This window comes from Danio rerio, chromosome 7 (genome assembly GCF_049306965.1).
Source record: "Danio rerio strain Tuebingen ecotype United States chromosome 7, GRCz12tu, whole genome shotgun sequence".
NCBI classification, from domain to species: domain Eukaryota; kingdom Metazoa; phylum Chordata; class Actinopteri; order Cypriniformes; family Danionidae; genus Danio; species Danio rerio.
Window position 1 is genome coordinate 8,362,682 of NC_133182.1, and position 13,105 is coordinate 8,375,786.

The window sequence follows — 13,105 nt, forward strand, 5'->3', positions numbered from 1 at the left end:
CCTTGAGGCACCCAATACTTTACTGAGCTGACTTGTGAAGGCTGTCCATTAATATTCACAAACTGGTAACGGTCAGTTAAGTATGACTTAAACCATTGTAGAGCCTGTTCCTGGATGTCTGTAGACTTTAAGCGATTTATGAGGATATTGTGGTCAGTGGTTTCAAATGGCGCACTAAGATCGAGTAAAACTAATAGCGAGACGCACCCTTGGTCAGCAGCTAAGAGTAAATCATTGGTTATTTTCACTAATGCAGTTTCTGTACTGTGATGAGCCCTGAAACCTGACTGAAACACTTCAAAAATATTGTTCGTCTGCAGAAAGGAGCATAATTGAGTAGAAACAACTTTTTCTAGTATTTCAGACATAAATGGAAGATTTGAAATAGGCCTATAGTTAGCTAAGTAGTTGGGGTCCAGTTGCGGTTTCTTAATAATAGGCTTAATAACAGCTAGCTTGTAAGAGTTTGGAACATGGCCTATAGATAAAGAAGTATTGATAATGTTAAGAAGAGGTTCTCCTATAGCAGGTAGCAGTTCTTTCAGTAATTTTGTTGGAATTGAGTTCAGCATACACGTAGCTGGTTTAGAGCTATTTATAATTTTATCTAGCTCTTCCTGTTCTATGATTTTGAAGCAGTGTAGGTTATTATGATTCAGTGAAATATTTACAGGATTTGGAGTATAAGCCACTGCAGAAAGTTTGGCATCTCCTATTTTCTGTCTAAAGCCTTCTATTTTATCACTGAAAAAATTCATGAAGTCATCACTTCTAATTTGCGGTGGAACAGTTTGTTCCAAGGATGACTGAATATTTGCTAATTTAGAGATGGTGTTAAATAAAAATCTAGGATTGTTATGATTATTTTCTATCAGTTTGCGCAGGTGCTCGGTCCTGGCAGATTTTAGAGCCCTCCTATAGCTGGACATACTGTCTTTGTACGCAATTCTAAAGACCTCTAAATTAGTTTTTTTCCATTTACGTTCCAGGGCGCGGGTTGCTGTTTTGAGCACACGAGTAAGACTATTATACCATGGTGTAGTTTTAATCTCACTAGCCTTTTTTAATTTGATGGGTGCCACAGTATTTAGTGTGCTAGTAAAGACGGCATCCATACTGCTGGTTACTACATCAAGATCATTTGAGTTTGCGGGTGCATTACGAAATAGAGAGAGATCCGGTAAGTTATTTATAAATTCATCTTTAGTTGACGGAACAATAGTTCTACTAGGGCGGAGTATTGGAGCGGGTTTGCTGATTTTAGGTAAACACAGCTTTTATAGTAAGAGGTAATGATCTGTAATATCATCACTTTGTGGTATAATGTCTACGTCAATAACCTCGATTCCATAAGACAGAATTAGATCTAATGTATGCTTTAAGCGATGGGTTGGACCCACAACGTTTTGCTTTATCCCAAGTGAGTGTATTAAATCCATAAACGCGAGCCCTAATCTATCGTTAGCGTCATCTATATGGATGTTAAAGTCACCTACAATTAGCATTTTATCAGTTTTGACTAGTATGTCAGAAATAAAATCAAAAAATTATTTTAGAAAATTGACATAGGGTCCTGGGGGTCTATATATGGTGATTAAAGCGAGAGATAACAGGTTTTTGCATAGTATCTGGAAGCTGAACATTAAGCGCTAATACTTCAAAGGAGCTAAACATAAGTCCTTTTCTCTGATTAATATTAAGGAAATCACTAAAGATTGATGCAACTCCACCACCACGACCAGTTTGACGAGCCTCATGTTTATATAAGAATCCTGGAGGAGTTGCTTCATTTAAGCTAATATATTCATTTTGTTTCAGCCAGGTTTCAGTGAGACAGAGTGCATTAAGATTGTTTTCTGTTATTATTTCATTAATGATAAGTGCTTTAGGTGCAAGTGACCTGATGTTTAGGAGACCAAGCTTTACGAAATTTGTATTTTCACTTTCTACTGGTTTTTCTGATTTGATTCTTAATAGATTTTTTTTCTGGAGCACACAGTAGTGGCATTAGCAAGTAGCATAGTAGTTTGTTTGTTTTGTTAGATTCCAGGGTTTAAATGGTGTCTCTTAGATTTTTTCAGGGAACACATACCATTTGCCAAGTCAGGACTTTTGTTAAACTATTTGAATTTAGTTTGTTCTCCACAAAACCCCAGAAAAAATTGTAATATATAACATATGCTGCATTGAATCTTTATCTGCATTTCTGTATGTTTGTTTGTTTAAAGTTTACTGTCATGATGAATAGATTATTTCACACTCATTTTTAACTGAAACAACACCATTAAACAAAACTACACAAGATTTATTTGAAATGCAATGCTTTTTATTCTGTTCACTTAAACACTTAATTCTTATATGAAGGGAAATCTCATGATCTGCCACTGATTACAAAAGGGTTGAAGCTGTAAGATCATTCTTTAACAGAATATGAAACGATTATTTAAAAACAACAATGCTGAGTATGTTTCCTCTTTTAAAAAACATTAAGCAGAAACTCATTTAGAAAGGATCAAATGAAGAAGAGCGCAAACAAAACCCAATCAAAGGTAAATCAACTGATACTCTGCTGCTGAACAATCTGTTTTTACATTACAGATCTTTTTCAACCGTATTCACTTTAATATCAGTGTAAGTGACGCCTTTGTACTGGCCCTTGGTTTCGTACTTTAACACACTGCCATTCTTGCAAGTGATATTCACTGTGCCAGTGTACGGCAGGTCAAAACTGGCTCTGCCAATAGTAATGTGAACATCCACCTTCTTCTTTGGTGGGACTTCAACAGCGGTGGTCAGGGTTTCATTTCTCTCCTCCGTCTCCTCCATACCATAAGTGCTTTCAGTTCCAACAGTAACACTGTATTCTGTAGAAACTTCTACAACTTCGGGAATCCCAGCCTTCACCGACATACTGAATGTTGATGAGAAGCTGGAAGTCTCAGACCATGAAAATGTTTTGATCACTTTCTTTGAGCTTTCGATTGTTTGGTGCTGAGTAGCTGAGGTTTCGTTCTTACAAGTGACTGACTTGATCTCTTCCATAGCCACCTTTGGGATCAGCTCCTTGATGGTGGGATAGTTGACATTGGTGAGAACTGATGACTGAACTGCATTGAGAAACATGAACCCCATGAGGTTGATGTCTTCACTTGATCTTCCACAAATGCCAAGACAAAATCCAGAGCCGACATCCATGGGATATTCAGTTTTTAAACCCCAGTCTGTCATATGTGCAAAAAATTTCCCACCCTTGTTGGTCGTGAATTTGATGGCCCCGAGACGTGTCCCTGCTCCGTTCCCCCAGACGGACAGTGAGGTAAAAAGCTCTCCAGGTGAAAACACATACTCTTGATGTGATCCATAAGGTTCTCCGAAGGATTTTTCTCTTCCATCTGTAAGCCAGGCCCTGACACCCTTGATCTGCCATCCTCCAACCCAAACCCAGATCCTCTGCAAACTGGCACCATTTTTTTCACCAGTAAATGAAAACGGTGTACCTCCTCCACTACCACATTGCCCTAATGTTGTTGGGTAGGCCATCTCTGAGGAAATTAGATATAAAGATCACAAAATTAGCATCATGATTATTATATAGACACATTTTAATATGGTACATTTGTATTTTTTTCTTGAAGACCCAACAAGCATCCATAACAATTTTATTTGTTCCTTGTTTCTCATTAACTTGGTGTCACAATTACTGTTATATTATATAATATCCTTATGTCATTTAAAGTTTCAAACTGTGAGCTAAATGCATTACATTTAAGGTGCCCATAACAAGAATTACACTCACTTGAATGAATGAAGTCTGAAGAAGAGCTTCTCAATATGCAACTCGTCAGGTGAAAGCCAGAGAAGTGACAAGAGCATGATTGGGATGCTGCTTAAATAGAGCTGGCAGTACACACGCAGACTCTATGAGTCAGACATTTGCATTAAAAAGGATAGATGCATTTGGTCATAAAGGGTTGGTCTCCTGTGGGACAGCAGGGATGAAAGTAACAAAATGAAAAAGAAACAAAGCGAAAAATTCTTTAAGAGGAACTTCAAGCACACAAATTCACCTACTTCAAATATTAACCATGTGAACATGTTTTGAAAGTCAGTGTATTTCATGTAGATATAAGGCTAGGCAACACTGCAAACATATCATCATGATATCATGTTTCATATCATTCAGTATTAATAATTATTAAAATAAAATATAATAAAAATAAAAAAATTTTTTAACAATATATTTAGAAGCATTAGGATTTTTTGTCATTTACCCACTTTTTTTAATTTACTAATATTATTAGGGCAAATAGTCAAAAATAAAATATTTAAACAAAATTTCTGATCTCTTTATAACATTAGTGTTAAAGAGACTCTTAAAAGTGACATGTGTAAAGAAATGGCGGCAGGCACATGTGGAGTGTTAATCACGCTGCTCAGTTATACTCTTAAATCGTACTTTAGAAGTGAAAGATGATTTTTCCTTTAATATTAAGAGTAAGGTTAATCAAATGAGACGTGGATGTAAACACTTCGGCTTTGGAAAGGGCGTTATTTTTTCGCTTTTTTATCGGCCATGGCTTCACTGTCCAAAGAAACAACGTCGCATCAGACAAATGCGAAGAAATTCAAGTGACTGGGCGATTATAATGATGTGTCTGCTGTTTGATCAGTCTCCTGGGCCTTCTCCAATGGATTATGAAGGAAACTTTTCGAGTGATTCTAATGTGAAGCTCCGAGATTTGAATGATGTGCGAAACAGGTGTTCGGAAATCGCCGCGGAATAGAGCTCAATATCTGACCGGTGGAGAGATTTGATTCCCTGTTTTGAAACAAGAGAAGTAATTAGTATGGATAATGGGTCGGTGGATATGTTTTCTACTTCTATGGTAGAAGGTGGAATGCTGAGGACACTGAGGCCAGAAGTTGGGTCAGCAGAAGGTGTTTTATTACGGGATCCAACGAATTCAAAGATAAGTGATTTAAGAGACATTTGTACCTTAAAGGGTTTGAATCAATGACTGTAAAAAATATGGATGACGCGACAGCCCCTTTTCCCATTGAACGCCTTGAGGGCAAAACGCCTGCATGACGGGCACAAACTGTCGCAAAAGACTGCTGAAATTGGAGCCTTGACATGCGCAGAAGGACTGTCTGATGGAGCCAGAAGAGGAGCCGCGAAAATGAGCATAGTCGAGCTTCCAGCTTGCAGCGCCGGCTCGCTGGACCGCCGCATCTTGCTTGATTGACTCGGGCTGGAATCGGGCAGTGAGTCCAGGCATCCGGAGTAGGTCCAGCAGAGGTAGTCAGTCTGAGCTCTGTGGGGTAAGTCTCCGGCAGGCGAGAATCTAGCCGAACTGGTCCGAGTGTATTTTGCTATCTGGGTGGTTAGGCGTGTATCAGCAAACTAATAAAGCCCGAAAAAAGCCCTGACCTTAGCGAATAAACAGTGTTCCACCAGATCATGTATGTCAGAAACTGTAGTTTACTGCTGAACTCATGTTGTCATGGTAAAATAACACAGAAATCGAATAATAACACTTCAGTCTCCTGCTGAAGCTCAGACGCGCTGCTTTGAGAAACTGTCAATCACAGCTGTCAATCACGATGACACGCCCAGCATTAAATTACTGCTAAAAACAAACTGTTTACAAAAATGAGAATCTGCACCTATTTTAGCACAATAACCAGTGCCTTAATCGACCAGAACCATCTTTCGGGTCATTTTATTGCAAGTGTAATAATTTTTTTTATTTGGGCTCAAGTCTCCTTCATTAACACAGAGGAGGCGGGCTTTATGACTTGTACTGCAGCCAGCCCCCAGGGCCTAACGGCCTAGACCTTCACTCAAACGCAGGCTTGCGGCACACTTGGTTTGAATATGGTTCATCTTAACATGAGAAGTCTGCTTCCAAAGATAAGTGAGGTGAGATATTTGTGTCAGGAATTCAATGTTACTCTGTTTGGCTGCAGTGAAACATGGCTAGATGATTCAATATCGAGTGCAGAGATACATATACCAAACTACAACTTAATTCGAAAGGACAGAAATCGTAAAGGTGGAGGAGTATGTGTATATATTAAATCGGACGTTATGTTTAAAGAGAGAATGGACTTGGATAGCTCCGCGGTTGAAGCTGTTAGGTTGGACTTAATGTTACCGAGTAGCAAAGCAATTTTAGTTGGGTTTTGTTATCGCCCGCCTGATCAGAAAGATTTTTATGAAACTCTAGATGGGATTTTAAGTAAGTCAAATTTTAAGATTGGTCAAGAGTTAATAATTATGGGTGACTTGAATACGGACATGTTAAAAACGAGATTCATCAATGTATAAACATTTTAAAATATTTTGTGATTCATATGTGCTTAAACAGATTATTATGGACCCGACAAGAATTACCCCTATAACAAAAACTATCATTGATATTGTATTGGTTTCTGATAATTCTAAAATTTGGAGAAGTGGTGTTATAGATGCTGGTATCAATAATCACTGTATTGTTTATGCAACTAGGAAAGCTAGGAAAGAGGCTATAAAACACCATAATACAGTGAAACTAAGATCTCTCAAGAAATATAGTACACAGTTTTTAATGACTGAACTTAGCAAGGTTGACTGGTCTCAGGTCTTGCAGTGTGATGATGTAGATAGGGCTTGGGCAAGGTTTAAGACAAACTTTTTAAAAGTTTTGGATCAAGTTGCACCTTTTAAAAAATTAAGAATTAAGGACTGAACCTTGGATGAAGGCTAGTATTTTAAGTAAAGTTTATTCATAAACAAATGTCGAGAGGATCACATGCTTATGATTGTTCACAGCTGTTCCAACTTTAGCTAATGACTGATTATCCTATCGGACGATCCTTAACTCGCTATAAATAACCAGACTTTTCTCATCTCAATATCTTCGTCTTGAAGAAACCCCCCCCCCACCCAACCCTACTTTCCCTCCTTTCAAACGAGCGACACAGTGGCCAGCGATTAGCGCTTTTGCCTCACAGCAAGAATGCCCCTGGTTTAATTCCTTTCCAAATCAGACGGCATTTCTGTGCAGAGTTTGCTCGTTTTCCCCATGGTCGCGTGGATTTTTTCCGGGTCCTCCAGTTTCCTCCCACAGTTCAAAAACAAGCACTCTAAACAATTAATATAAATACTTTAGCTAAACTCTGAGTACACCTTTCAGCATACATATCCAACACTTAGCTACAACAAGCAAGAAGGGGAGTAATCGAGATCTACCTGAGCTCAAACTCCCCTCTTACCTTGCAACGGGAGGGAGCCCAGGGCTCGAGGATCTTATAAGCTCAGGGCTTTCTCCCGGGACAGCATGCCAAACTAGCTTTACTATCAATCATCAGCTAAGTGTGAACTCTTGAAAAGCAATTAAGGAGCGTAGTGATAGTTTTAAAATGTTTAAAAAAGATAGTAACAATTTAATTTATTATGAGCAATTTAAAAAGAAAAGGAATGCAGTAAAAGATGAGGTAAAAAAGTTAAAAAGAATTTTTTTAAGGATAAGATAAAAGAAACTAAGCAAGATTCGCAAAAATTATGGAGATTATTAAATGATTTAGGGCATCAAAAAAAGTCTAAAACTAATTGCTCTAAAATTAGCCTTATGGTGGATGGAAAATTGATTTCGGATCAGTTAAAGGTTGCTAATTATTTTAATAGATTTTTTATAACTGTGGCAGAGAAATTGGTTAAAAAGCTCCCAGTACAAAATGCTTTTTTAATGATAAATTAGTTGTAGATTATTATGCCAAATGTGGTTTTAATTTAGGAAGTTTTGTTTTCAATAAAGTAGATGAGGTTAATGTATTTAAGAAATCAAAAGCATTAAAAAATAGTAGAGCAACAGGGTTAGATAATATACCAGTGCAGTTCCTAAAAGACTCTGCGAAATTAATCTCTCCAATGGTTACACATATTATTAATCTTTCTATTTGTCATGGTAAAGTTCCAGATGAGCTAAAACAAGCACGAGTTATTCTTCTTTTTAAGAAAGGTTGTAGGTTTGATGTTAATAATTATAGGCCGGTATCAATTGAGTTCTTTTGTCTAAAGTGATGGAGAAAATTATTTATAAGCAGATTGTAAATTATTTTTTAAAATAGGACATATTGTATGAATTTCAATCCGGTTTTAGGAAAAATCATTCTACTGGTTCAACAATTTTATATTTAATTGATTATATAAAGAGATAAAAAGTTTATATATAAAGATATAAAGTCTCTGAATGGTTTTGTCTTAATAAATTGTCCTTACATTTGGGTAAAACTGAATTTATTTTATTTGATTCAGCTGCGAAATTAAGAAAATGTGTCTGGGCAAAGATTCAAGTTGTTACTCCAAAACACGTAGTGAAATACTTAGGTTGCATTTTAGATTTTTGCATTTTCAAAAATCTGTTCTAGAATAAAGTTTTTAGCAAGACAGGCAGTGCTCCTAGATACCAAAACTCTCAAAATTTTAGCTAGTGCATAAGTGCAGCCATACTTTGACTATCCTGCAGCTTTTGGTACAGCGGTACTTCTAAAAAAATGAAAAATAAATTGCATACAGCCCAAAATAAGTTGTGTAGAATTATTATGAAAGTTCCTCCACTGACACATTCAAATAAAGAAAATTAAAGTCAAAGTAATTTTTTAAAAGTTGAGGAGAGGCTAAAGTTTTTAAAATTAGTGATGGTTTTTAAGATTTTAAAGAAAACGGTCCCAAAAAATTTTCTTAATTAATTTGTTTTAGTCAGCGAGGTGCACAGTCATTCTACAAGAGCACGCAGCAGGGATAATTACCCATATAGATTCAAGAGTGAATCGGGTACAAATTCTTTTTTGTGTATGAGCTCTGCTGCTTGGAATATTTTGCCCACCATTTTAAAGAGATTCAAATTGAGAGTGTTTTTAGAAGGGAAATTAAAAAGTGGTTGTTTTAAAGTTGAAGTTTTTTTATTGTGCCGAGTTGCTGAGCTGTTGATGTTTGCAAGCCATTAATGATTTGCTCCTCCATTTAAGAATCGAGGACCACAATGGAAATAAGCCTGTGGCTTTTTTTGTGTATTTTATGTATGAATTTGTATGAATTAGTCTAACTGGACTTGTTTGTATATTTTTTTGGTAAAATTGTCAAATAAAATCAATCAATCAATCAAACTTAATAAAATATTACAAAGCATGGGCATTGCTAGGTCTATTTTAATGGTGCTGTAGCTCCCGTAAATTTCTACTCAGCCCCGCTAAAACCTTTGCAATTAGCTCATAAACTGTACACTAAATTATCGCTCAGTCTCCTTTAAATTTGATAAGAAAACGGTGGCAGAATTCAGCTCCTCCCCGTCTTTTGTTTTTCATTTTATCAGCAAACCACAGCCGTGGACAGCAAGAAAACGAGGTGTGTTTTTATCGATAAATTGTTATAACATCTGCTTATTTGCAGTTCTTTGATATAGATAACCTTGTGTAAGAAAAAAAATGATGACGAAGAAAATCTAAATGAAGATGTTTATTCAGCATAGCAGTCTCAAAATACATGGCAGTACCTTGGGTTCACCGGAGTCAGAATGAACCCTGAACTTTCCTAAACTCAAACCTTTATACTGTTTTTGATGTTTCCTTTAGATGTTAATGAAGTTGCTCCTTGGCTGTTAACCCAGCTGTTCTCTCTATCTTATCATGTCAATGCAGTATTAACAACATTGATGAGATGGTTCTCTGTGCACCACACCCATCCCCATTCTACAATTGTTACCATTTGGTCGAGATGTAGTCACCTCAAACGATGCAGAGACAAAACCCTGCTGACTTCTCTTTTCTCTCATAAGTCTGCCCTTTTGGGAAATGAGCATCAATTCACCATTTAGAGTGAATCATCAGAGCAGTGTTGTGTAGCACAGGGTGGGTTAGCAGGCTTGTCATTGTCATTTCAGCCATTGTAGCACAAACAGGATTAAGCTGGCATTTTCTAGCTATCTCTGCAGTATTTAGCCTCGTCTCATTTGCAGGATGATTTGCAGACTAAATGAAGCTAATTATTATTTTTTTTGATCAAGGTATTTTTATTTAGTTTTACAAGCTGTAGTTTACAGTATAACATAAGTTCAACAGAACTAAGAACCCATCCCCCCCCCCCCCCCCCCACACACACACACACACAAATACCAGACAAACAATGTTCACAGTATGAAATACATAGTTCAATATACAGAGCTCATATAGCCAGATATCCAAAAATAAATAGGTAAAATACAATAATAAAAAGAGGAAAAGAAAAAAAAATAATAGTAGTAAATAAAGATAAAGATGACAGCGACAGGGATTCACATTACTATGTTCTCTGCCTCCATATCTTCAACAAACATAAGAAAAGTCTTCCATATGTTATAAAATTTTCTAGTAGACCCTCTGACTGTGTATCTGATCTTTTCCAACTTGATATGATACATGATTTCCCTTATCCAATGACTATAAGTTGGAGGTGCTGGGTCTTTCCATTTCAGTAATATCAGTCTCCTAGCTACGAAAGAGCAGACAGAAAGACACCATTATTCTTTCCCACATCTCTAGATGGGAGTCTATCTGAGTTACGCCAAAAAGTGCAATAAATGGACAGTGCAAGCTTTTTAGTAAAGATCTTAGAAAAGGTCTCAAAGATGGGCTGCCAAAAAGTGTAAAGCTTTGGACATGTCCAGAACGTGTAGGAGAGTGGTTGGATCTTGCCCGCATCTATCACAAGTGGAGTCTATATCAGCATTGATCTTAGAAAGTTTAACTTTAGACCAGTGCAGACGATGTACAATGTTAAACTGAATGACAGCATGTCTAAGACAGATGGATGACGAAAATATTCCCTGTATTATTTTGTGCCAGGTGTCGTCTGTGATTTGCTCATTTAAATCAGTCTCCCATTTATTTTTGAGGAGGTCCAAAGGCATCAAGTTATGAGAATATAGTATTCGTATATTGTACTAATAGTTCGCTTTCTGACTAGTTTACAATCAAAATCGAATCCAACAGGCCAGTTGGAGGACATAAGAGAGAACATATGAAGTTTGAGAATACAAAATTCCGAAGTTGCAGGTATCGATAAAAACGTGATTTGGGAATGTGATATTTTTGTACCAGCTGCTCAAAGGAGGCAAAGCTGCCGTCAATATATAAATCAGACAGTGATACCATACCTCTTCTGGACCACATATCAAAGACCCCATCTATTAATGATGGGACAAACATATGATTCAGTGCAATTGGGGCAGCGTGAGAAAGATCTGTAAGTGCAAAAGATCTTCTGAGTTGGTTCCAGAGCTTGATTGAGTGCAAAACCACAGGGTTAAAGGTGAAATTAGAAGCCGAATAAATGGCAACTTAGAACACAATAAGGCTTTTAAGGAAGTGGAATTTACAGATGCCCGCTCCAGATTCAGCCATTTATTGTCAGTGTTATCATTATTGTTATCCATCCAGTATAACAGTGCCCGAATATTAACCGCCCAATAGTAATACAAGAAATTAGGGAGTGCCATTCCTCCCATTGAGCGAGGTCTCTGAAGAACACTTCTTTTTATCCGGGGGGGGGTGGGGGGGTGGGGGGGGGGGGGGTTTGGTTCCAAATGAAACTTGATATCTGATTATTTAACTTCGTAAAAAAAGACTTAGTTAAAAAGATGGGAAGGCATTGAAATATATATAAAAACTTGGGCAATTCATTTTTACTGTATTCATTCTTTCACCCAGTGAGAGAGACAAGGGATCCCATCGATCGATATCCTGATTTAAATTAGATAACAGGGGCTGATAGTTAGCAGCATAAAGCTCTTTATGTTTATCTGTAACCCATATGCCGAGGTATTTGAATTTTTTAGGGCTAATTTTAAAGGGGAGTGAATCTAAAGGATTCTCATCATTACTAGTGCCAACAGGCATCAGCTCATTTTCTTGAACATTGACCTTGTAGCCGGATAGTTTTGCCAAATTCTTTTAGTAGGACCATTAGCTTAGGAAGACTCAAAAGGGGTTGTGATATATATAGTAGCATGTCGTCTGCATAGAGCGAGACTTTGTGCTCCTTCCCTGCTCAATGAATTCCTCTGATGTCCATATTTTGCTAAGAGCTAAGGCTAGTGGCTCCATTGCAACCGCAAAAAGAAGCGGTGACATGGGGCTTCCCTGTCTTGTACCACGCTTAAGCTCGAAGAAAGGGGACAGATTTTTATTAGTACGAACAGCAGCTTTTGGAGAAGTATATAAAAGTCTAATCCTTGATATGAATTTATTGCCAAGTCCAAACCTCTCCAGCGTGTTGAAAAGATAGCCCCACTCCACCCGGTCAAACGCCTTTTTGGCATCAAGTGAGAGGATAACTTCCGGTACACCAGGTGGAGAGGGGCTATAAAGGATATTAAAAAGGCATCTGACGTTGAAAAGAGTAACGATTTTTAATAAAGCCTGTTTGGTCAGGCGATTTAATGGAAGGAAGAACACCTTCTAGTCGGCATGCCAGAACCTTGGTAAGTATTTTTGCATCCGTGTTTAGGAGAGAAATTGGGCGAAATGAATTGCACTCCAAAGGGCTTTTTCCTTTTTTGAGAATTGCAGAGATTATTGCTTGGCGCGTGGTCAGAGGTAAGGTCTTACCTGAAAGTGATTCTTCAAAAACTGACTTCAGTAAAGAGGCGAGTGTCACCGACTCGGTCCCAGTCATTCCCCTCGCTGGCCAGTAGAGGCCGCCATCCCCGGATTTCTAAACATTACATCATCCACCTAGACTGATTGTGCACACACCTGAACTGAGTCTAGTTAATGACCCACGCTTCCTATTTAAGCCACTCTTCTACTCCAGTTCATTGCGAAGTCTTGTTTAGCCTTGGCCAGCATTACTGAGCGTTATATCCTGCCTGATCTCCTGTGTATTACTCCAGCCCGTTTCTGACTCTGCTTTGCTTTCTGCCTGCCCACGACCCAAGCCTGATACACGGACTCTGATACTCGCTGCCTGCCCTCGACCCAAGCCTGATACACAGACTCTGAATCACGCCGCCTGCCTCTGACCCATGCCTGGTAATTCACTCTGTGTCTGTCATCCGCCAGCCTTGAAACCCTTACTGCTACTGTT

General features: G+C 37.9%; 1 protein-coding gene across 1 annotated transcript; it reads right to left on the reverse strand.

Annotated features, from left to right (window-relative positions):
• Nucleotides 1-2,304: 2,304 nt before the first annotated feature.
• On the reverse strand, nucleotides 2,305-3,845 carry jac9 (jacalin 9). The gene is made up of 2 exons (NM_001113634.1): nucleotides 3,797-3,845; nucleotides 2,305-3,542 (listed from the first exon to the last, which is right to left on the reverse strand). Exon 2 carries the CDS (start codon nucleotides 3,538-3,540, stop codon nucleotides 2,593-2,595), a length of 948 nt encoding a protein of 315 aa, NP_001107106.1. The 5' UTR covers nucleotides 3,541-3,542; nucleotides 3,797-3,845; the 3' UTR covers nucleotides 2,305-2,592.
• Nucleotides 3,846-13,105: the final 9,260 nt, after the last annotated feature.